General features: G+C 39.0%; 1 protein-coding gene across 1 annotated transcript; it reads left to right on the forward strand.

Annotated features, from left to right (window-relative positions):
* Positions 1-8,514: 8,514 nt before the first annotated feature.
* LOC131415187 (ovalbumin-like) lies at positions 8,515-25,593 on the forward strand. The gene is made up of 8 exons (XM_058556609.1): positions 8,515-8,584; positions 11,414-11,596; positions 14,020-14,070; positions 15,087-15,212; positions 15,913-16,030; positions 19,216-19,358; positions 21,676-21,831; positions 24,375-25,593. The coding sequence occupies exons 2-8, from the start codon at positions 11,429-11,431 to the stop codon at positions 24,768-24,770; spliced, it is 1,158 nt and encodes a 385-aa protein (XP_058412592.1). The 5' UTR covers positions 8,515-8,584; positions 11,414-11,428; the 3' UTR covers positions 24,771-25,593.
* Positions 25,594-25,825: the final 232 nt, after the last annotated feature.

Here is a 25,825-nt window from a genome sequence, read left to right on the forward strand (position 1 = left end):
CTGAGGATTTTGGTGACTTGACCCTTCTCAGACACCTGCTTGATGATCATGATCTTGCTCTCAGCATTTCTACCACCACCTGCCTCACCCATTTCTGATTTCATTGTCTGTCTTCCCACACTCATTTCTACCAGTATCTCCCATGGTCACTTGCACACAGATCTGGACATAACATCTGGGAATTGTGGAGTGCTCCACTGGTAATGACAGCGGGGAAGCAGCCCTGGGGATCTTTTCTGACACATTGTAGCTATCACAGATATTCTAGTTTTATTGTAAATGATCTGGGAAGTAAGCCCAGCTGCTAGAAATAAGTGTGAAGCATAACTTTTTCTTGCTGACCTAAGAAGACATTAGAGCTTAGTTTAACATATCTGATTTGAAATCGATTTCTAATCTAGACGCTGAAAAATATGGATTTGGGATTGGGGGCCAACCAAAATATTTCATTAATAATTTCAAATGGATGTCTTTTGGCCTTTCCTTGATAGAGACCTAATATGTACATAGTTTTTCAAATATTAAATGCCTTTTAACTGTTGCCAGTTATTTACAGTATATTATTTCATATGCTATGTAGTTTACAAGTTTTTTCTCTGTTTATCAGAATAAAGAAATACAACAAATCTGTACAGTGTAATTGTTCTCCTCTGACCAATTGTGAGACTACCAGCTCTTCTTTTATTTTCCATGCCAAGGAAGCAAACATTAAAAAGAAGAATGCTTTTTAAATATAAATCTGATTTGGTTCAATGTTGTTAATTAATTACACGTGAAAGTTACTTTTACAGATACTACATAGGCTGATGAGCTAATTTTAAAGACTAGGATTTAAATTCATAAGAGGAAAAGATTATCATATATGAATATTTATAATAATCCATAAATAACTTTACAAAACAGATTTAAAATACCTTGAAAGTCAGTAGACCGTGCTGAACTTACTTAGGATTTTATAAACAGTATTAGCCTATTGAATTCTGTTTTCATCTCAAAAGACTTTTACCTGAATAGGAACTAGGTAAATCAGGAGTAGACTATAGCATGGCACTGTGGTGCCTGATACTAAACCTGGCAGATATTTTATTTTTAACAAATGTTGTGGAATCCATGAATATGGCATGAATGAGTTAATGTGACATGATTTGAAAGATTAGAAAAGCTCCTGACTGAAATAATGTGATCACTAATCTGCCACACTGGAAATAACTATTAGGTCTTTCAGAGACCTTTATGGGGAGTGAAATTAACTGGTATACAGTGGTATGTTTTATTGCGAGAAACTGATTTTTCTGATTAATTCCATTCCCACCTATTGCCATTCAAAAATAACATATCCCTAGACTCTGTCCTTAGGTGGTAAAGATACAGGAACAGGATATAGGAGCACGCATTCCAATGGTGGCCATGTAGTTCAGAAGCATGGACACTCTTGTCTGCTGATAGGGTTCTCTGGGCAGCCATGGTGGGATGCAAAGCCACTGAGGTTTGAAGCAAGAATCAGAGAGAGTGAGAGTCAGGTCTGTAAGGAAATAGGATAGAAAAACTAATACCAGTTTGCCCCACAATTTCAGTTCGTTGGTCCTGTCCATATGTCCACCTAGTGGTTAAAGGCCCAGCTCATGCAGAGAAGGGATACATTGTCTGGTCACGATCTAGGCTTACTTTGGTGGAACTTCCACAAGCTTGAAAGAGCTTCTGAAACTGTTGCAGTTGTGGAAGCATTGATGTTGAACGTCGTCAATACACATCAGGTTCAGTGATAGCAGAGGCACCAGCTGTTTAACTTCTCTCTTAACATTGAGCTTCACATTTCTCTGGGCAGGATCCGTGTCTGATTTGTTTTTGTATCCCCATATCCCTAGACGATACTTAACATGTGGTAAACTCTCAGTATGTCTCTAGAATGAATATAGTCATTAGTCCCAAGGGTGTGATCAGGGATGGAAATGAGACCTCAGGCACCACGTTGATATAAGATCAAGTCAGTGATCTTGCAATGGATTTCTTTTTATACAAAGATGACTTTTTATCTGTTAGGATCATTTTTCTTCAATCTGCTAATTTAACTGTAGGTAGTTCCAAAGCTCTTCTCTTCTTACTCAAAATTTTCTCTATGATCCCATCTGATCACATAGTTTTGATAATAGCTGATGACATTAATCTATATGTTTAACTTCATCCAAATTCACAACTTGAATAAGTTCACCTGAATGTGCTAGACATGTCTATCCATGTCTAGAATGTTCTAGATATGTCCTAAACATGTCTTAGATGAAACACAGCACCATCCTCTGTGAGTCAGCTGCACTTTCTTGGGTGCCCACTTTTGTTTAAGGACAAATATTGTCTAAAACTTCAAGCTCAAAACATCAAGATTATCTTTGTAGCCCCTTTCTTTTTCACATCGGAACTGTGCATTGGTGTGACCACTAAAAGGTCTCCTGAATATCTTTCCTTATCTTTCCCATCTGCACTGCCCTAGTTTAGGCTGCTTACTTCTCTGGATTACTCTCATATCTGGTCTGTCTGCCTCTTGTGACTCATATTTCCCTCTTACTCTTAAGCCCAAAGTCACGAAGATATTCTGTGTTCTCATCTATAAATGCCAGTTATCTTCCTAAAACACAGATTGGATCAAGTCACCTTATAAAACACTGATGGCTCTTTGGCACCTCAGGACAGAGCCTAAACTCCAGCATGGTACTCAAAGCCTTTCACAATTTTACCCTATCCCCCTTTCCACCTGGTTCTGTCACTCCCTGCCAAGGACTCTAACCTCTGGACATCTTGTACTAATTGAAAACGAAATCTACTATTATCATGTTGTTCAGCCTGTCCCTTCTGACTGGCAAACTCTCCATCTTTGTTTCATACCCATTTAATTGATCAAGCACCTGATCACATTCATGTTCTCTGTGGAGATTTCCATTCAGTTGTACTCACAAAACACATTGTGCCTCCTTTTCTGAGAGCTGTGCTCACATTTCTTGCTACGTTCTGTTTATGTATATGTGCATGTGTATGTGGGTGTGTGTGTGGCTGGCTAGATGATAAACTCTTTAAGGGCTGAGTATGGCATATGGTGGGTAGCCCCTCCTCATTTTAAATGAATAAATTCCATCAAGGTCCTAAGAAAGAAACAAAATCAAACAGAGAGTGTAAGTGCAGACAGAGACTGTGGTGAGATAACAGGGCCCCTTGCCTACACTCGCTCCCTCCTCCACCAGCACCTCCTTGACAACCTTTCTGTGTTCTGCTTTGTCACTTGCCAAAGCCTGTATAAAGGCAAGATCTCTAACGTGGAGAAAAGAGCATCGTTGGATCTTCTATCTCTACAGGAGCAGGAAGAGCTTTTTCTCATTCATCTTGCAATGAAGAGGAGGAACAATATCAACATCATCTTCACCATCGCCTTCTTCATCATCATCACTGCTCTATCATTTACAAAATGTTTTCACAGACCTCATCTCAATTCTCTTTACAATCTTATAAGGTGGAAATGATTATGATTATTATTGTTATTGCCGCTTCATAAGGATATAAGGTTCAGAGAGGTTAGGCAATTGCCCAAGATCGTGTGTGTTCTTTCCATCATATCATGCTGCCTTAGACTTCATCGTGAATCTCACCTGTGCCTTGGCTATGCTCAGAGTCCTCTCGTCTCATGCTCCAACACCTCACATGGCTCACTCTTTGACATACCTACTGACTGATGCCAAGTATCTCTGATGACCTCAGGCTTTCCTGGAACACCACGTCTCTTACAAATTTGAGTAAATCCATAATTACATGACTACGTGTTCTTATGTTTGGGTCATTTACACTTTTAGGTGATTTCATTTGGCTAGGTGTTATTTCTCTTAATAATAAACTTTCTGAGAGTTTATATAGTAATAATAATATAAATACTCCTAATAAACTCTCTTAAGCATGAACTCTCTGAGAGAAGGGACAGCCATCTTCTGCTCCCTTATAATTTCTCTCCAGTACATTCTATACACCTTCACTGATTGACAGATTCTATGCATCAACATAGAAAGGCAGTATCTATGTCTTTAATCCCCCAGGCATCTCTTGACATTAATATTTCACTTCTATCCCTACAGACAAACCTAGATTTGTGAAGACCTACGACTAGAATAGCATTTATAAGCCTAATCCTCCCTGTAGATACCAGAAGCACCTTCAAGAAGAGAAAGCCACAGCGAGCTTACCTAAAAAAGCAGGTAACAGGCTGGCTGTCAGAACTTAATTGTGCTGTGAGATGGTCTTTTGATACTCCCCCCTCTTCCTCTTCCTTGCCCATGGCATTGTGAGCCAAAACAAGAACACTATTAGACTTAAACATGAGAGTACTTTAGTGAAACTAAAGCAGCTAGTCTTTCATAAATATTGAGTTTTATTATTGGCTTGTAACTTAAAGGGCAGAGGTTCTATGGAAGCAAGCAGTGGGAGTTTCCAAACTAGTTCTGGAAAGATAGGAAGGCTTCCTGGAGGAAGGAAGGTTGTGGCTCACACCTAGAGGAGTAGAGTAAGGGGAAATGGGAGGAGAGGGGAAGAGGGTTCCAGTAGAGAGAACAGCCTGTTCCAAGGCTCAGAGGTGAGAGATCTCGGGGCTGCTCTGAGAACTGCAAGTGTGGCTACAGGAAGTAGAGGGCAAAGAGCAGCAAAAGGGAAGCAGCAGGGAGCAGGCCACAAAGGCCTTGTACATCATGGTGAGGAGTTTGCCTTTGTTCTAGGCTTGGCATAAAGGCATGAAGAGCTCTAAGGAGGGAAGTGACACTTTCAAGTTTGCGTTTTGATGGATTGCATCTGCTGATGTGTAGACACTGGACTGGAATGTTCCAAGACTCTTAAAGGGGAAAACCAGGGAGAACTAGGCGGCAGTGCAGCTGGGAAGCGATGGTGGTTGAGACCAGCAGGCAGGTCTTGCGGACAGACGGAAGTGAAGGAAGTTGTCGGATTTAGGAGGCGGCCCGACTGGTCAGGACTTTGTGATTGAATGAATATGGGGTGAAAGAGGAGAACCTCTCAGGAATCAATGCAGCAATCTTTAAATGACAGTAACATCAGCAGCTGGAGCGGAAAGGGTGGACGCCAGAGAAAAGAGAAGAGCTGAACTGCAGGGCACCCATGTAAGGCCAGTGGAAGCTTTTATTGTAACGATTCTTTGCTTTTTGAAATAAATGCTCTCCTTGAGAATCAGATTAAAAATATCAAAAACATGCACTTATACAAGAATTAATGTGTATATTTTTAAGAAGTTCAAAGAGCTCTTGAATCCCATTCATAGGTCCACTAGGTTAAAAATCCTTGCTCTGTGTATCTAAATTAGGCCATTCTGGATGGAAGTCATCCATTATAGCACAAAGAAAATCAAGTGCAAGAGCCGGGGACCACTAGATGGGTGCAGTTTCTGTGGAATTAGAGCTCTAGGGTGACCAGATACAATGGTCTGTCCCTTTAAACATCTAGGACAATAGGCAGGGAGGCACACCCTCACTCCTAGCTATTAATCAGAGTTTTTATAGACAAGAGAATTTATAGGCAAGAGAAACCAACAAATATTCTTTTGTTAATAGAGTGTTTTCAGGTAATAATGGCGCAGAAGTCATTGAACATGCCCAACCATCTTCGCAAATAACCTCCTGGTTCTGTGAATAGTTATCTAGTGAATTATTAACTGCTGTTTTAAGCATGTTTTCCTTGCATCTCTAGGGGAACAGCATCTGTACACCAATCAAAGTCTTGGTGAAGTTGATAGAATTCTTTTTTCATTGTGAATCCCTCTTTATTCCCTCATCCTCTTTAGATCCAAATCCTCCTCAGGACTATATAAAAAAGAAGTGAAGTTCTCTATATTGGTGGACAATCTGATTCAAGCTTGTTTCTTTGAGACTCTATAGAAGATTTTAAGAGTCATTTAGAAGTTCATTTTTATCCAGGATAGGAAGAATACTTCCCCCTTGGCCAGCCCCGGGGGGAAGTGGCATAGTGGTTGGGTTCGCATGCTCCATTTGGGCAGCCTGGTGTTCACAGTTCCCATCCCAGGCGCAGACCTACACACCGTTCATTGAACCATACTATGGCAGCGTCCTATGTCCCAAATGGAGGAGGACTGGCACAGATATTAGCTCAGGCACTATCTTCCTCAAGCAAAAAGAGGAATATTGGCAACAGATGTTGGCTTAGGGCCAATCTTCCTCACCCCCCAAAAAAAGAATACTGCCCCCTTTCCTTTGCTCAAGCCCCTACACACGTCCTCCACTCCTCAAGGAGTAACACCACATCTCCTGCATCCCTTCTAAATGGTTCTTTACCCAGAAGGGAGGATTGCTACTTGCAGTGCTTCAGGGAGGCCATTCGGCTCTCTGAAGGCACAAGGTTTTCTTGAGAATATAGTCTGCGCATCCAGGATGCCTCTCGCTAACCTTATAAGGAATTAGGGTGTTTCATTTCTTCCCTTCCCCTTCTGAGAATCTAAGAAGCAAGCAGAATGGTGAGCCTATTTCTACTGGCTTGTGAGCCATTTCCCTTCACACTCAATATAAAGCCAAACATTGCCTAATTGATAGGGTGGGCATTTGCCAATTCTGTTTTGTGAAGACTATAATCCAAGTTTTTATTTCTGTGTGTCCAACAATTTTATAAAATTCACTAGAAAATTTAATAAAGGAAACTATTGGATTCATTTCCTGTTGTGACTATATTTGGTGTCTGTTTTTATGTTACCTACACAAATCAGGGTCACCTAGTAAAAATACAAAGGATCTAAATCCTGCCTTTTTTTTTTCCTTCTCATTGCCTTGAATCTTTTTCTTCTATTAATTAGTTTCTTCTTCCTCTGGACATATGTGTAGTTTGGATACTGTTTTAAAAAGTAGAAGCTTTCTTTCTACATATGTATAGGTAGGTGTAATTTGATAAAAGGAGCAAGTTCGAGTGTCTGGATTTGACTTTAATTGCACCCAATTCATGTTAGCCAATAATTTGTTGGGGGGATTTTTTATTTAAAAAAGCAAAAATGCTGACTTTATTTTTAGAGGAAAATACTTTTAAAGCATAGTAGTTTAACCTGTAGAAGTAAAATGAAAGCCACAAGTTGTTAGGGAATTCAGATTAAATGAATTAACTCAACCAGGATGCCCAATAGCAATATACAAATAAAACCTTGTGTGTGTGGACACAAACACTTAGAATTATCCTTTATATAAGTTACTTCTTTGTAGTGAACAATTTGAGAACACTGATCCTTTCTAGTCTCTGCATTGTGTAAAACGCACATCTAGTTATAGGAAACTTACCTAGGGCTAAGTTTCCTCTTCGTTAAAATGAGACAATTGGGCTGGATGAGTGTTTTCCAACTATGGGATGCGACCGATTAGTGGGTTGTGAAAACAATTTAGTGAATTACCACCAGAGTATAACATATGAAAAAGGAGAGAATGGAAAAGGAAATATTCCAATACATCGTTAGTAGTGAGGGAAAGTATTTTTGTGAAACTCTTGCCTTAGTTTTGAATATATATTCTGGATCACAGTGTAAAAACTATTTCTTAGCTGGGGTTGAAAAATATCTGAAAAACTGCTTTCTAAGGCCCCTTCATCTCTACAATTGTGAGACATCACTTTGGTCTCTCTCGGAGTTGGGGCTACAGCTGATCTGTAACTCGCTTCCTGTGGGAATCTTGCCTACATTTGCCATGAAATATGTTTGAAATCCTCACTCAGCAAGGGTTACTCCATTTCCGGATGCCTCTATGCCAGAGAGAACAACATTTCATTCATTATATCTCATCTTAGGAGTCAGGAGAAAGAAACCTGTTACCAGTTCCCAAGGCAAAATGCCTCCTCTCTGGCTTTTAAACACCAATAATTTGCTGTCATAGCCAGAGGGTATGTGTGATATACACATACACATTGCATTTAATTTTTAAGCATCTAATATATTTTGTTATTCTAAAGTAACACTCAATTTATTACGTAAAATCCGTGACGTGAAATGTTTCCTTATTATTTTTCTAAATCTCTTGGGTCATGTTGACCCAGGGAAGCAGTATATTTTACAATGCATACGTCAGCTGGCTCCCTCTCTACTGCTTTGTATAAATGCTTTAAATCACTTCACAATGCAAGGAAAAATGACTTGTGCAACCAAACTCTGAGAAGACAGGAGGATCAAGCTGTGGGTGCCGAGTGCTGTGTGTGTCTGTGTGTTGCAGATACAGCTCTGAGCTCACCCAGCAGAATTTTGACCAACTTGAAGACAAGGTAAAAATGCAAACATTAAATTGTACCTTCTTTGACATGATTTTTGTAATCAGTGATGACTTTTCTCAGAAAGTATAGGGGAAAATACTTTTCTCAGAAAGTATAGGGGAAAATATATAGTTGTAACCAAAGGAAAAAGACAGTGAGAGGTGCCATGGTTTGGGGATGTTGGTGGGGAGGCACAAATTGAAAACAAGGTGGTATGGTTCTCTTTTCAGCTATTCACACTCACTGAGTGAGCTTTTCGACGTCAAGGTTTCCAGTATTGTAGAGAGCCATTCCAATCACCAATCTTTACCCCCAACTTCAGGTAAGGACTTGAATGATGACTGAACTGATGCTGAATGAGAAATTTGTTTATCCATGCCTATGAACACCTAAGGAGAAATTGTGCTGTGTGGTAACAAAATTTATATCCTCTTTTTCTTGCTTATGTGTCTCTCTGGTAAATTAGAGGAAACGATGCTGGACGGTAAGTCAGAAAAATTGGGTGTTCATTCTGAATTTGATGTTTTCTAGCTATGTGGACTTGAGTAAGTCATGTAACCCCACTAGGCTCCCTTCAGCTTTCCCATTTGTAGAATTAGTTTGGGGATCTGATATTTTCCTTCGCAAATCCATGCCTCTTCTTTGACTCAAATCCACACTACCTAGAAGGAGGAAGGAAGATAACATTATTGAATGTTCTATTCAGAGGCTTTATGTTTGCTGTCACATTGAAGACTCACAACTTTGTCAGGTATCTGCTATTATCCCTATTTTATAAATAGGTTCAGAGAAGTCAAATAATATGCTCACATGTATAGCAAAGGGCACAGTTCATGTTAGAACTCAATATTGAAAAGCTCTCCTTTATAAAGACCCATGATCAGCCATTTTAACTAATTGTCCCTTCACAGAGCAAACATGTGTCTCGAATTCTGTGCATCCAGTTAGAATTATCTGGTACAGCCAGAGGATGGTTTTCCATTGTAGGGTGACCATGAGTTACCAGGGCTCAGCTTCCCAAACAGCTGAATGAGGGGGGGGGAAAACCAATGGGTCAACTGTCTCACAAACTCGGAGAAACAGATCCTGGTCTGCACATCTATTTTTATTTTCTTGTGAACTTGAACCCCATCTGATCCCCATTTTTCTCCCTTCTCCTATTCTATTCCCAGTTATATGACAAGGAGGCAACAGAAATATACTGGTGTCTTAGAGGATTTTACTTCCATGTTGATCTGAGCAGAGTGGTAGCTTTTCAAGCAAGTGGTAACATTTCTGGTCCCTATGAAATGTCAACCACACAGCCAGCCAAATTATTTAAACTTGCTCTTCTCTGTGTAAGAATTCTTCAGGCTGTTTTGTTGGAACCACACCTCTAGGCTGGGAAAAGTTGCTGCTGGGTGCCAAGATATTGGCAAGGCATTATATAAGTTAATTCCTTCAGAATAAAGAATTGTGACTTTTCTATTCATAGTCTCACTCAAACCCGGCAACTACAAGTTTTCCTTCTCAGGTGCTCTCTTAGGAAACTTACCATATTGAGTCTCTTCCCCTTTTAAAACACACAGGATGAGCAAGGCAATTTCCTAAGACTTTTTAACTTTCCTAAGACTGATACAGTCCATTTGTATCACCAGCAGACAAGAGGAGAATTTCACTCCAATTCCAATATCTTAACAGAAGCCCCTTAAGGTATCTGTGGTGCAATATAAGTAACAGTGCAGCCACCAAAAATACAGACTTGCAGCCTCCTGTTTCCAAAACACCGACCAGATATCTCTAGCTGGGCCTGGAATAGGGTGAGGCAAGTAAGGCTCTTAAGGGAGTAAAATTTAAGGAGGCACTCATTCTTAGGTGCCGGCCCTTCGTTTATAAAACTCTGAGCATAAATGCCTCCTTCATTTTTGCAATGGGTGGCTCATCCTTAAGGAGAGGCTCATTCCCAGGTTCAGGATCACACAAGCACTGGGTCAGCACATTACAGTGAGCGCTTCCTTAAATTTTGCACCCTAGGGTTTTCCCCTCATCCTAGTCCCCTCAGTAATCCCAAGAGACCATAGACTCCATGGCGGTTCTTCAAAATAGCCCCCCTACAAAGAAGAGAGATACAGAACATGCTTCTACAGTACATGGGGTCCCATTACTTGATTCCACCATGTACCAGGTAGAAGCAGAAATGCTAAGGTTTCCCATTATCCTCTAACCTCATTCCTCCAGACAGCGCCCAGGGCAAGGGAGGATTTAGTGACTAAAGAAAGGAAGGCAGGAATGAAGGACTGTCTTTCTGGAATGCCCTTCTTAAGTGACTTTGGGCTAGCTCCTTTGGAGAGGCTCAGAGCTCCTAAACCCTGGTGTGGTTGTGAGCAGCCACTTGAAGCTCTGCCAACCCCACAGACCCTAGAACAGGGAGCTCTGTCTTTCTGAATAAATATTTGAGGACAGTTTCATAGAAGAAAGTAGGATAATAATTCTGTAGGACTCTAACATGCTTAGTTATATTTCTTCCTTGCTTAAAAATATATATGAACTAATACTCTCTATTACACATACTGATGGCACCCCCAACCTACTGTGAGGAGACGTGCACTTCGAGATGTTTTCCAGTGGTGGGCACGGGCTTTGGCTGGTGCGTCCTTACTCTCGCTCAGTCAGTCCCTTCTGTGGGAGATTTTGAAAGCCTCAGTGAGGTCATGTGTCTATTGGGATCAAAACTATAGCCTTATCCTCTTTGTCATTACCCTAACCAAGTCAACTAACCTAAGCTAACAACAACAGCAACAATAATGACAAAATTCACTGACGTATTTGACCACTTACTTGCAGGAACAATCCCGGGCACTTTACAAACGTTATGTAATTTAATCCTCATACTAATCCTGTGAGGAAGCTGCCATTTAGCCACTTTCACAGAAGAGAAAATAGACACTAGGAGAACTTAAATAACTTGCCCTGGGTCATAAATCTGAATGTAGCAGAGTTGGACATGCATTTAATTCCAAAATCTGTGTTCTTTTTGCTTCCATAAAGCCCATCTTGGAACACTTAGGATTCACAAGATAGAAGTAATTCCTGTCCTAATTTAAAACAAACTGAAATAGTGATGTTTTGACTTACATTTTTGTTGTGGTTGTTATTTGCCTTTGTATTCCAGACCCCAGGTAAAGGAATGGGCTCACTCAGTGCAGCAAATGCACAGTTCTGCTTTGATGTCTTTAAAGAGATGAGCTATGACCACACAGTGGAGAATCTCTTCTTTTCTCCCTTGAGTCTCCTGTCTGCCCTGGCTGTGGTGCTCTTTGGGGCCAGAGGTGACAGTGCCTCTCAAATGGAAAAGGTATGTCACAAACCTGCTTTCAGCCACGTCTAGAAGACAATCAAGTGACAACTTAAAACACTGTCTTGTTATGGAGATTTCATAGATACCCAATTCTGTAAACACAAGACAATGTCCACCTTCACTTAAGGTTACCTATTAAATTGGCTCTTTCAAAAAGGGTGCAAAAGATGAGATTTCCCATAGCTCTGCTTTGAGGGGCAGGGAGGAGTGGGCACAGCAGAAGCCGGAACAGGGAAAGGGATTCAATGAGGCCAACCTGGCCCAACGCAAAACTGAGTGTCCCCACGTCCACCCCCACTCATATGCATCCTCAGCTTTCTAGAGGCTTCCTGCTGTGTGTCCCCATCACAAAGTGCTTTCCAAACTCAGGGCCTTTTCACATACTCCCAGATGAGACCCACTCTTTAAGTGTTTTGTTTTCTCAAAATACAACATTTTGCTAGGTGAACTGAGAGTAATCTGTTTTAAGATACAAATAAGTAACTCAACTCAGATAATTTAAGAATAAATGGAGTGTTCTGGATTGTTCTAAATTGTGTCCAGCACATAGCAAATGCCCAGGGCCTCCAACACTCAGCACTCAAGAGGCTTTCAAAAACAATTTTTGGCGGCTGACTCAATAATTGTTGCCTGAATAAATTACCAATTATGGATCAAAGAAAGAATATTTTGCAAGGATTTACAATCCATACAATTACATTTCCAAAGAAATCACCAGCGTTTTAACTCAACCAACAATCTTGGGTGACTGGGAAAAGTATTTCTTAGCAGGCGTCTTTCAACATGCCTTAATCATCTCTCTGTTTATTGTAGAGGGAATGATTCACCAGTGGAACAAAGTTTCTCCCAGTCAAGAATTAAACAGGAAATGAATTTGAGAAGCTGGAGTCAATCTCTGAATTTAATAATATATTTAAACTCACAAAAAATTAAATGTAAAAGCTCTTGTGTTCCATTTTATTCTACTTCCACGCATTGGGAGAATAGGTCTCAAGTGTCTTACCCATAGTAGATACTCAGTATATATGTGTTTGTGGAGAGGGAGAAGCAGTTGCAAAGGAGGAAGCTGTGGGAATCTTTACAAGTCATCTTGGGATGAGTGTGTGCAGAGTCCCTTCTCCCTCTCTCCCTTCCTTCAAAGTGAGAGACAGCCTGCTGGGTGGAGGCTCCCTCTACACTACACTCGTGCATGCTTCAGGTTTTGCAACCAGAGAGATGGCATGGCTCCCTGTGCTGAGGGCACAAGTCATGCAGAGAGAGTCTGGAGTGGAAATAATTCTTTGTCTCTTCTGACAACCAAGCAGCCTGAGTTAGAAGAGAACCAAAAAAAAAAAAAACGGGCCTGCCTGTGGCTTGGCAGTTAAGTGCGCGCACTCTGCTGCTGGTGGCCCAGGTTCAGATCCTGGGCACGCGCCCAGGCACCGCCTCTCCGGCCATGCTGAGGCCGCGTCCCACATGCAGCAGCTGGAAGGATGTGCAACTATGACGTACAACTATCTACTGGGGCTTTGCTGAAAAAAAAAATAAAAGAAAAGAAGAGAACCAAAAAGTTCAAATGTTTTCCTTGCTGCTTCCCATACACAATGGAGAAAAATCCTTCATATTTGCATCCTCTTAATGATTCTCTTTTACAACATTCAAAGACTGAGCCAAATGCTCAGAATTCCAGGTTCAACAAATGTGCTTTCTTTTGATGATGATGATGATAATGATGATGATGACAATGACCTCTGAAGCAACACCAGGGGGCGCCATTCATGCAGAGTCCCTGGATTATGGAACAATATGTCCTGTGACATACTGTGAGCATGAAATCAGCTAACATTTGTGAAAATAGTTTTAAAATAATTACCTATTGTATGAATTCAGTCATTATCTTTGTATGCTCAATGAGTAACCAATGATATTAACTGCCCGCAAATGATATTTAGATTCATTCATTTATCCACATAATCATTCATTCTTCATTCAACAAATATTTATGGGATTCCTACTATGTTTCACAACTGGAAATGTAGGGATGAACAAAATTAAGTGACAATACAAATGAGTAAGCCTGGATTGATTTTAAAACTCTTTTTAAAACCTTCGGCTTGCATTCTATCCCAAAGATTATAAAGGTAAATATGCATACATACGAGTAAGCGCCTACATCTCACTCGTCACACTTTCTAACACTCTGCCGAAGAGCACATGAAAGATGTTTTTCAAACTCACCTTTCCCCTTTGAAATAATAACTTTTTTTAAAATAAGGAGCAAAACTAAGAAACAGGCAAGAGAAAAGTGGATGAATAGAAAATTCATAAAAATGTAAGAGCTTAGCATTTATAGCAGGAAAGTGATTTGCTATGTCACTACCTGGCCATTTGGAGTAGCATTTGCATGGTCTTTGAAAATAGTTCTTGGTTTCCCATTGTAGGTGCTTCACTTGAGTGAATTAACAGGAACTGGAAACGCTTCAAACGCAAAGGTGTTTATAGTTCCTGCTTTCCTTTTGCTTCTCTCGTGGCAGTCCATCTTTAGGCCATGAGGACTAAAGGCTTAAGGCAGTAAAACAGAGTATTTATTCCTGATGTCTTTTGAGTCTAGAATATAGACACAATCAAACTCCTGTACATGCTGTTTTAAAATAATTAATCACATTGAGATTTGGAAACAAGAGATAACAAAATGGAAATTGTCAAAAAGTTGAGGTAGAGACCATTAGTCTTTGAGAAGAAGGGCTATTCCTTCCCTTGAGCAGTAGCATGGAAGGCAGACCATCTCAAAGAGATTTCACAAAGGAACCCCAAAAGCTACCCAGGCAGTAGAAGTGCTTCAAACAGTCCTGGACCACAGTGAGTGCCTGAAAAATACAAATATATCAAAAATATACAAAAATACAAATATTTTTGAGAATATAACTAAAGATTGCTTATCTTTATAAGTTTTATTGTTAAACACTTTTCCATATTGCTAAGATCTAGAGAAAATATGTAATGTATAGCTTCATTTGTCTAAAGTGGTCTGTAGCTTTCTAGATATAATGTTTCCGCTATTATCTATGGTGGGGCTACAAGGACCAAACTTTATTACCCAGAATTTTTATTTGTTACAAAATATAGTAAACATATTTTTTCTTGATGCCAACTGGACTAAAATTAATATGTCAGTGTTGACTCTGGGCCATCTGGTGGAGGAGACAGGACAAGCTCTGACCAGGGTGTGAACCACACCAAGTCGCTCCTCACACCTGTGAGGTGATTGTGATACGTTGTTATGCTGCCAGCTCTCCATGTATGATCAGATTGTTGGGTGACACAGTTTGATGAAAGGCAAAAATTTCAGTGTGTCCAAATGGTGGAATGAGAAGTCTATGATTCTATTTTTTCTTCTGAAATAGCATATCCTAATGCAAACCCAAGAGCCTCTTGTCTAACCTCAGTTGATACTTAAGTGTGTGATACCATGGTCCTCATTTTCAAGTAATTTCTAACTTCATCTTAGTGTAAACAAGATACAGGGATCCATTCACACATTCAAGCACTCCTCTCTGAAATCAACCTGTCTAGACACAGTCAAGCCCACATGGCAAGTGGAATATTTGCAGAAGAAGCCCATCCATTCCTCCCGGTGAGTTAAAATAAAACTGTTACCTTCCATAAGTAAGGTAGAAGCCTTTCCTTTCTCTCTTTATTTAACCTATTGTGGCGTTGTTTGTGCTATCAAAACTAAAGGAAAATAGAAAATTACATATATATTTATTTAGATAGATATTACTATATAAGAGAAAACACAATATATTTTATTATTGCATTTTATTACATGTGGAAAAATATAGAAAGTTTAGAATTCTAATTTTCAGATGCTAATTTGTAACACATTCAATCATGTTTCAGACGAGCCCAGTTGAAGCATAAAATGCATAAATTTTATAGTTTATGATTAAAAACAACAACACTGACAAAATTTTGATATCAATAATAAAGGAGAAATTGATATCTTGGAACCTCAGGCTGAGGACACTAATTATTATAAGGCTGATTATCATAATCATGCAGTTATGGGCAAGGTACAATCTCAGAGGCTGAAAAGAGAGAGAAATGTCCTTGTCATTGAAATAATATCCTGTAATAATTTGTTCATTTTACTCAACTCTCTACCTGAAACATGACAAAAATATATATTCTAATTAATTGGGCCTAGTCCTCAGTAATAATGTTTTATATATTTCTGCCTCTATTTACATATAATTCCTACCATGTATGGTCTAAATGTATTTAAATCATAATTTACTTGCTACGTCTCTTATTTTTCTATGCTCACTTTATAGAAATATTTAGACTGTATTGAACAATTATATAAACTGAAACCTGAAAATTTGGATTTCAAAAATAATTTAGAAGAAGCCAGAATGCAGATTAACTCATGGATTGAACATGAGACAAAGGGTAAGAGGCCTCTTCGTTTTCTCCATCTTCTTCTTGTTCTCCTCTTTCTTCTTCTTTTAGGTATAATTTACATTCAATGAAATGCTTAGGTCTTAAAAAGTATACTTGGCAAGCTTTGACAAATGTATGTCAAGATGCAGAACATTTCCATCACACTGAAAAATTCCTCCAGGCCCGTTCCCAAGCAACCATTGACCTGATTCTATCGGAGGTTAGCTTTGCCTATTCTGAAATTCTAAATAAGTGGAATAATATAGTATGTGCTTTTTTGTGTCCTGCTTTTCTCACTCAGCAGATTATTTTTGAGATCCACCCATGTGTTTGGATATATCAGTGGTTCCTGACTTTTTATTGTTGAGTAGCATTCCACTATGAATATATCACAGTTTATCCATGCTTCTCTTGATGGACTTCTGGGTTGGTTCTAGTTTTGGGCCGTTATGAATAATGTCGCTATAAACATTCTTGTAAAAGGCTTTTGTGTACATGTTTTTTTTATTTCTCTTGGATAAATACTTAACAGAATTGCTAGGTTTTAAGCCAGGTGGAGGTTTACCTTTTTAACACACTGGCAAATAGTTTTCCAAAGTGGTTAAACCATTTTACATTATCACCATCACTATGAAATTTCCAGTTACTGCAAATCCTCTCCAATTTTTGGAGTGGTAAATATTTTTCATTTAACTCTTTTAGTAGGTGTGTAGTAGCATCTCATCATGGTCTTAATTCGCATTTCTCTGATGACTAATGACATTGAGCATCTTTTTTCATATGTCTCTTGGTCCTTAATATATCTTTATTTATGAAATGAAGTAGTCTGTTCAAGTTATTTGCCCATTTTTTAATTGAGTTGTTTTCTTTTTGTTATTGAGTTGCAGGAATTCTTTTTTTCTCACTGAGGAAGATTCACCCTGAGCTAACATCTGTGGCCAATCTTCCACTAGTTTGTATGTGGGTTGCTGCCACAGCATGGCTGATGAGTGGTGTAGGTCCGTGCCTTGGATCCTAACCCACAATCCTGGGACGCTGAAGCAGAGTGCACCGAACATAACTACTATGCCATGGGGCCAGCCCCTAGGAATTCTTTATGTATTCTGGATATAAATATTTTGTCAGATACCTACTTAGCTAATATTTTCTCCTAGTCTGTGTTTTGTGTATTTATTTGCTTAACTGTAGTTTTGATGTGCAGAAGTTTCAAATTTTAATGAAGTCCAATTTATCAATATTTTTCTTTTATGGTTTGTGCTTTCTGTATACTCTCTAAGAAAGTTTTGCTGATCCCAAGGTCACAAAGATACTTTCCTCTGTTTTCTTTTAGTAGGTTTATTGTTTTAGTGTTTACATTTAGGTTTATGATCCATCTCAACTTGACTTTTATGTAGGATGTGAAATAGGGATAAAAGTTCTTTCCTTTTTTTATACAGATAATCAATTGTTCTAGTACCAAGTGTTGGAGATCTAAAGACAATTTTCAGTTTATAAAATGAAAACTAATGACATCGTCTTATCAATTTTACTCTTGAGAAGTGAGGACGCATAAAAAACAGAAAATATTTCTTCTGCAACTTTCCCACTTATTGCTTTTGCTTGATTTCAGTAGAAAATCATTGCCAGATAACAGTGGTGATCTGCAAAACCGCTGACTTGGATATTCATTGTTTTCAGCACAGGGTGGTACCAGGAGAAATGTCACAGGAATGTCAAACCTTAATAGTTAGTGTGTTAGTTCCTCTAAACTTGGTAAATTAGTTGTTATATAAATTAATCAGGCTTTTTAACTTCAACAAGATACTTAACTTTCTTTTTTTTACCTAGAGGAAGATTTGCCCTGACCTAACATCTGTGCCAATCTTCCTCTTTTTCTGCATGCAGGACACCTCCACAGTGTGGCTGGTGAGTGGAGTAGGTTGCACCCAGGATCTGGACCTGCGAACCCGGACAGTCGAAGCGGAGTGCACAGAACTTTAACCACTCAGCCATGGAGCTGGGCCCAAGATACTTAGCTTTGAAGAGTCCGTTCTTTATCTGTAAATAGTGGTACTAGTAAATACTTATATGACGCTTAACTATATCACACATTGTTCTGAGTATTGTAAATTTATTACCTCATTTAATCCCCCCAAAAGATTGTGAGTTAGGTATGACTATCTTCATTTTACAGATAAAGCAACTGAGGCCTAGCAAGTTTAAATAACCCAGTCAAAGTCACACAGTAGCAAGTGGTAGATCCTGAACTTGAGCTCCAGGTTCCACGCTCTCAGTACGGGGCCATCCTGCCTCATGTGGAAGATGTGGATGAATTCAGTAATTTCTCACTCATGGAAAGCTCATCATTCAACTGGCTGAGAGCTAATTCATTTTTTAAAAATGGCTGCATAAAAATTTAGGGTGTAGATAGATCATAATTTATTAAAATGTTTTTGGCAATATTAATACTTAAATAAGCATATTTTATAGATATATAGATTTTTGATCAACATCCTTATGAACAATTTTGTAGAACTGTTGTAAATACTTTGTTAGTCTCTTGTGCATTGCCTATTCATTAATCCTCTTCTTGTCAATTTGTCAGAGCCCAATGCATATTATAGATATTAACATTTATCTTATGTCTGACAAATATATTTACAAATCTGTTATTTTTAGATTAATTTTAAGTTATTTTTTGCCATGTATATTTAAAATTTTTAGAGTCAAACGTGACTATTTTTTATTTTATAGCTTCTAGGGTCCAGAATTGTTGAAGAAGTTCTTCCTTATGCTAAGATTATACACGTAAATGTACATGTAAGAAAATATGTGATATTTTCTCAGAAGATTTTCATTGTCTTTTCTTCTACATTTTTGTTCCCTCTGGAACACAAATTATTATTAGTGCAAGAATTTTACCAAAGGTAGAGAAACAAAGACATAATAGAGTTAGGCAAGTAAATTTTATCAACAAGTTTGTATGACTACACACTCACATTGTTTTCTTTTGCATCTTGCATATTTCATTTATTAAAGAATTACGAAAGCTTTACGTATTTGCTCAAAAATCTTTTTGGCTCATCTGAAGATACTGAGTGGCAGTTAGTTATGCCAGTTCAAAGATGGGTCAAAAACAAAAGCAAAACTAGTGAAAACAATTTACATTCCATGGCTGATCTGGAGTGATCTTACTACGTTTTTTCTTCCCAAAGGTGAGATCAAGGGCCTATTGTCACCCAACAGCCTCACATCTTCTGATCAGTTGGTGATAGTTAATGCCATCTCCTTCAGAGGGACCTGGAAGTATGCATTTCAGAAAGACCAAACCACAGCAATGGCTTTCAGATTGGATGAGGTAGTCTCATGATTTAATTTCTTTTTCTCTTAAAGGTAATCCTCAAAAATTTTGCATTAAAATATGTTAAATTATTTCTGGCCTTAGGTAGGTAAATTAATTGCCAACTGACTATCCTAGCTACATACTCTACAACGTGCAGACTCGGATTTATGATTTTTTTTTTGTTATTGAACCTTTCTTTTAAATTCTCCATAGTATTTTTACCTTATTTTGAAAGAAGAAATGCTATGTTTAGCACTACAGTTGTAGAATTAAAAACTGATGTAAAATATAGACTTTGAAAAGGTTTAAAGTAGCTTTGGGCTTTGGCCCAAGCTTAAACCATTATTAGACAATTCACTTCATGCAAACTAGAAATGAAGTCAGGTGATGAGGAATAACTCTAATGGACACCCGCAGACTAACAGGCAGGTCATTTGTAAAATGGGTGTGATCTTGAGAAGCAAAGCTAAACAGGTGATCAAGATCCACAGTCAAAAGAAAAGGTTCCAGGTATGCTGTCCTTCCACCACCCTCAGTCTTCCCAGCCTCTTTTCTTAGTGCCCCAAAAGTGTGCTAAATATCAGCCTTCAACCAAAATAAGACATGTTATTCAATAAGGAAGAATGAATCTGCATATGATAACAGTCCCCAAGCTATCAAATGTATTTACTCTATCAAATGCATCTACCAAGAAATGCTTGCAATTACTGGTTAATTTAAAATCTGTTATAGTCTACTGTAAAAATAAAGAGGATTTAGGGGGGCTGGCCCAGGTGTAGTGGTTAAGTGTGCACGCTCCACTTGGGTGACCTGGGGTTCACAGGTTCTGATCCCAGGCACAGACCTGCTTACTGCTTATCAAAGCCATGCTGTGGCGGTGTCCCATACAAAGTGGAGGAAGATGGGCACGGACGTTAGCCCAGGGCCAGTCTCCCTTAGCAAAAAAGAGGAGGATTGGTAGCAGATGTTAGCTCAGGGCTAATCTTCCTCAAAAAATAAATGAAGAAATAAAGAGGGTTAATACTTTTGAATAAATATTTTCCATGTAAAAGAAATAGTGAATGACTTTAAGGAAAAAATAATCCTCTAATCAATCACATTAGTCACATCTGGAAATATCTTTCCAAAGAATATTGTGGTCAGCTATGTAGGTCATAAAACAAATAGTAGAATTATATTTTTAACAGATGTGTTTTAAAAATGCAGATTCCAGGAAGAGTCTGATTTGCAAGAAGTGCTTGAGTATATGTATTTTTGTGTGTGTGTGTGAGGACGATCGGCCCTGAGCTAACATCTGCCAATCCTCCTCTTTTTGCTTAGGAAGACTGGCCCTGGGCTAACATCTGTGCCCATCTTCCTCCACTTTATATGGGATGCCGCCACGGCATGGATTGCCAAGCGGTAAGTGGGTGTACGCCCGGGATCCGAACCAGTGAACCCCGGGCCGCTGCAGCGGAGCACGTGCACTTGACCGCTTGCTCCACTGGGTTGGCCCCTGAGTATATGTATTTTTAAATAGCTGCTCCCCCCACCCCTGTAGGTCCATCCAAGGATCAGCCTAGTTGGGGGATCCCAGTATAAGGAAAATGGAGTGAAAATTTTAGCAAGATTCATAGACAGATACTTAAAGGGGTAAACACACCCAAAAGCAAGCAGACCTGTGAGAGGACAGTTAATAAAACAGAATCTTTAATTTGACAATAAAATCTGGTCCATTTGGTTTACACGCACAATGCAGATATCTTTAACCTGTTAACTAGCATTTCAAAGAGAAAAACATAAAATATATTTATAATCATAACTCAATTTCCTTAAAATGGCCCCATTATGAGGAACTCACAACATTTTGTTTGTTAGTTACCTTCTTAGCTAATTTGTAACTGTTTTGTAATCTGCAACTCAACGCTGCAGATGTGTCCACATTAGTCAGATTTTCCTTGAGCGGGTGAGATTTCTAAATCATGTTCTTGACAGGACCTATTTGACTTTTAAAAATGGTTATCGTGATAAGATCTTATGGTGCATATTTCTCAGCTCTTTGAAGTGAATTAACTGCTTCTGGGCATCAAAAATGTACAGTTGAAGAAAAACAATGTATGGAGAGATGCAGACCCTTTGTACTTCAGTAGTTCTTTAGTTTAGGCTACTCCCTCCCTTGAAATCGCCACAATAATGAATGATCATAGACATTTCTGTGGAAAGATGGATGGATTTTTTTTTGTCATTCAGTGGGGGTAGTTTTGGAGGATGAATAGAAACGTAAATTCTCCGTGCCTTAAATAGAAACAGAAAAAGGGCGTGCCTTTGTTGTTCTCTGCGTTTACTTTTATAGTCCCGGAGCAAACCTGCGCAGATGATGCGGCTGCAAGGGCACTTTAAACTGGGCTCCATAAAGGAGCCTCGGGTCCAGGTCCCTGAAATGCCCGACGCTGAGGATCACCTGAGTATGGTCATCATCCTACCCAGAGAGGACATCAGCCTAGGGCAGGTAAACCACTGAGCCTTTGCAGCCACGGCCACAAGAAAAGGCTCTGCGCGTGAGGATTACCCATGCAGAAAGCTGGAGGATTTAAGATAACCATTTACACTACTATGTAATGCAGTGTTATGTCCACTTAAAAAAAATAAGCAGAAGCAACCCCCAAATAAAGTAAAACCCATGCACTAAGAGGTGGTTTGCGCTTGGAAAAGTTTTAGGCTTTCAAAGCACAGTCATGCATTTCCTCTTTCGGTCTTCAAGGTGTGTTGTTTTACGTGTATTTTTTATACATTACACATTGACACCGAATTTGGACCTGCTGTCAACCAACTAAATCAATTTCCACCAACACTCAAGGCCAAACGGGCAAACTCAACACTCAGGCTTCTCCCTTTGCTTCTTTCTCTGGTGCTTTCCTCTGGGCCCCATGAGGACGCTCCTGTTCCACATTGTGGTTGTGTGTTCTGCTCTCAGCATCGGTGTGGACCTATCCTCAGCAGCTTTCTTTGAATCCCTGTCTTTCCTCCTTCTCTTCTGTTTGTTATGTTTCTCTCAAGGTCTGTGTTGCTCCCACCTATTTCTTTCTGGCTACAGACTTCTCGTCCTCCCCTTCACTCTTTCCTCATCCTTGCTTGCAAGGATCCTCGCTAATCCTGTGAGGCAAGCTAGGCAGGTACTGGTAGCTCACTGACAGAGGAAGAACCCTGGAGACCAAGCCATTATAGGATTTGCTCAATATTTCATAGCAAATTAGTGTCTGTGGTGTCATTAGAGCCCCATTCTCTGGCTTCTCAACCCACTCCAGGCATGGTGTTAAAATTGCTCAGACTCACTATGACCATCCCTGAGAATCAAAATCTCAGCTCTTACATATAAATATATTTCTACAAAAACAAATGTAGAAATAATATTATTGCTATGTGCTATGAAGAAAAACAAAAATGGAAATGGGATAGAGAGTGACAGGGTTGGGGAGCATCTATTTCACATTGGATGACCATGGGAAACCTCTCTGATAAAGTGAGATTTGAGTTATTGCTAACTAATAATTATTAGTGTTAGATGGTATTATTATTGCAGGCTTCCTTTTCCATGGTTAGACAATGTAGGAACACTGAATTTGTAGGTGGCATAATTTTGCCACAAACTCCCTGTAGGACTGCAGGACAGTCATTTAACCTCTCCAAACCTCATTTTATCTACACCATGAAGAAGTTAAAGTAGATGAATTCTAGGGTTTCTTTTAGCTCTTAATTTTGATGATCGTATGAAAGTTCAATGAAATGGCATCCATCTAATATAACCCACATCACTATATTATCAACACTTTGTGGTATATGTTAATATACCTGACTTGAGTCATAAAAATGGGACATTTTAGAATAATGTTAAGATCTCTGAAAAGTAGGCAAATTCTGAAGTACAATTACAGTTTGATAAAATGATCCTAAAGAGGGAAAAGTTGGGGGAAATTAGTTGGTCTTTATAGCCAACTAATTTTCTCCTATTGTAATGTCTAATATTAATTCACCACTGTGATGAGGACAGTCATCCCTGGTTTCTTAAATGGTATGAGTTGAAGGTGGTATATGAATGCCAATTCTATGCAAAAAATTATTTTTCTGCTCAATTTTGCATTGACTGATGTCTAGTCTGCCTACATCCTGATAGATTCCATCCCCGATGTAGTCTAAATAAGTCGTGGAACACGTGAACCTCCTCCCAATAAGGGCAACCAGAATGAGGAGAAGCTAGAAAAGATGTCATATAGGGAATGGATGAGGAAAAGGGCAGTGATTTAGGGAGTATGCCGATTGCATTAAAATATTTAGTTGCCATATGGAAGAAGAAATAGATTAACTTTGTGTAGCTCCCTGAACTAGAACTAGAAGTAATAGATGGAAATTATGGGGAAGGAGATTTATGGTCAAAATGGAAAAGGCCTTTCTTGCAAACTGAACTGTGCAACCATGAAGCCAGGCTGTTTTATAAAAAAGTTGGACCACTGATAATTTAAGATTATTTGATTCTAATGATCTAGACATGTTACTTTGATATAAATTCAGTCCCTATGGATACCTGACTAATGAGAATTTCGGTTTGCGTTCAGGAAGAAAGTTATATTGGTCAGTGTAGAATTATAATTTTTACCATCAGAATTGGAGAATCTCAGGTTCCAAAGATGTCTCTTAATGCGGCCAGTAGAAAAGGATGGGTACTTATATAAAGTGTACAATTATAATGCATAATTTGAGCAGTTTATAAAGAAATCAGGAGAGGAAGAAAATGATGGTTTATTTTTTTTTCCAAGTAGCTCTTGGATTGTGTGCCACATCATAGATTCCAGAGTTAGATGTTTCTACTGCAATTCCTACACGAGGCTGCATTTTTCCTACTTACTCGAATAGAATCTGCTTTCCAAAATCACAATAAGTAGTAGCCTTACCTGTTCATAACCTCACTTCCAGCCCTTAGGATGTTTCACATTTTGCTATATTTTTATTTTTTTAATAAAATTTTTCATATTTTGCTTCCTGATTTTTTTCCCATAGATTACCAAGGAAATCACTTATGAAAAACTAAAAAGCTGGATAGGCCCAGCCAACATGAAGGACACAGCTGTGGTTCTGCACCTGCCCCAGCTCAGACTTGATGAGCGCCGTGAAGATCTAACTTTCATATTGGCGGCTTTGGGAATGACTGATGTCTTTGACTACTCAAGGGCTGACTTGTCTGGCATAACTGCAGGAAGAGGGCTTGTGGTCTCCAAGATAATACATAAGGCCGTACTAGAGGTTACTGAGGGTGGTTCAGAGTTCACACTTACCAACCAAACAAGCAAAGTGGAAAATTCTGAAATCTTCAAAGTGGATCGTCCTTTCCTCTTCTTTATCCTACACAAGGAAACGAAGACGATTCTTTTCTATGGCAGGGTCTCCACCCCTTAAGGAAGGGCATGAATTTATACTCAAACAACTTTCTGCTTCTTCAAATTAGCTGGACTTTATGAGCCTGTAGAATTCACTCAGTCTAGGTACAACTGAAAGACATAAACCATGCTTCTTAGCAATTTTTTTTTTTTAACTATCTCACATAGAATATTCATCTCATCCTTCCTTGCTTCGGTTTACATTGGTTAAACAAGTTATAGCATGCCATTAATTGTACTTATTAAAAAGTTATGATCAACACCACTTTTTTCTTAGGTAGCCTTCAACTTATGCAGAACCTCATTTATAGCTAAAACTCGGAATGCCTTTTTTGAAAGAAACATTATGCAGTGTGATTAGGTTACCAAGTTAGTTCTTGAAAATGTGTTTACCTCACTTGCAGCTGAATTAATGACATTAGTAAGAGGAGCTAACCTTCACTGGGTGTGTGGTATGTGTCAGACACCATATGGATGACCTACTTTAATTCTCACCAAAACCCTGAGAGGCAGGAATTATTGTTTTCTCCATTTTAAAGTTGGGAAACTGAGACTTAGGTTTGGTAATTGAACACACAAGTAGCAAGTGACAGACTGGGTTTTCAAACCCAAAAGTTTTGGTACAAGACCCGTACGCTTGACCATGATCAACCCTGTCCTCTTCACAATTCTGTATCCTAAGGCTCAGAGCCAGGGCTGCCATGGTAGAAAACGAAATAGAAAGAAAAAGAAGGGAGTAGTTTTCCTCCTTTCCCTCCTATAGGAATGGGCACAGTTTAGAAATAGCCTTTATAGAACATTTTCAAGTTTCCAAAGAAGTTTCATACTTGAAATCATTTAATAGGCAAATGTGTTTTTTTTTTTAATGCTCATTTTTTTTCTGTGTCCCTGTCCATTTCTTAATTCCCACTTTATCATCAGCAAGCTCTTCTTTCTCCCGGCCTCCAGGTGCTCATCGTCTCAAGTCCCTCTCCAGAGGATCCCCTGGAACAGAATGGAAAGACCCCCGGATTTTGTGTCGGGGGATCTAAATTGAAATCCTGACTTGGTGCACTTAGCAGCTGACAAGCTTGG

The sequence above is a fragment of the Diceros bicornis genome, chromosome 16 (assembly GCF_020826845.1).
Source record: "Diceros bicornis minor isolate mBicDic1 chromosome 16, mDicBic1.mat.cur, whole genome shotgun sequence".
Taxonomy (NCBI): domain Eukaryota; kingdom Metazoa; phylum Chordata; class Mammalia; order Perissodactyla; family Rhinocerotidae; genus Diceros; species Diceros bicornis.

What these genes read in the sequence shown, in the direction of transcription:
- LOC131415187 (XM_058556609.1), top strand. Translation starts at nt 11,429, where the DNA reads ATGGGCTCACTCAGTGCAGCAAATGCACAGTTCTGCTTTGATGTCTTT. An exon ending in GTGCCTCTCAAATGGAAAAG is followed by an intron (nt 11,597 to 14,019) that starts GTATGTCACAAA and finishes TTCCCATTGTAG; the next exon opens with GTGCTTCACTTGAGTGAATT. An exon ending in TGGCTTTCAGATTGGATGAG is followed by an intron (nt 19,359 to 21,675) that starts GTAGTCTCATGA and finishes TTACTTTTATAG; the next exon opens with TCCCGGAGCAAACCTGCGCA.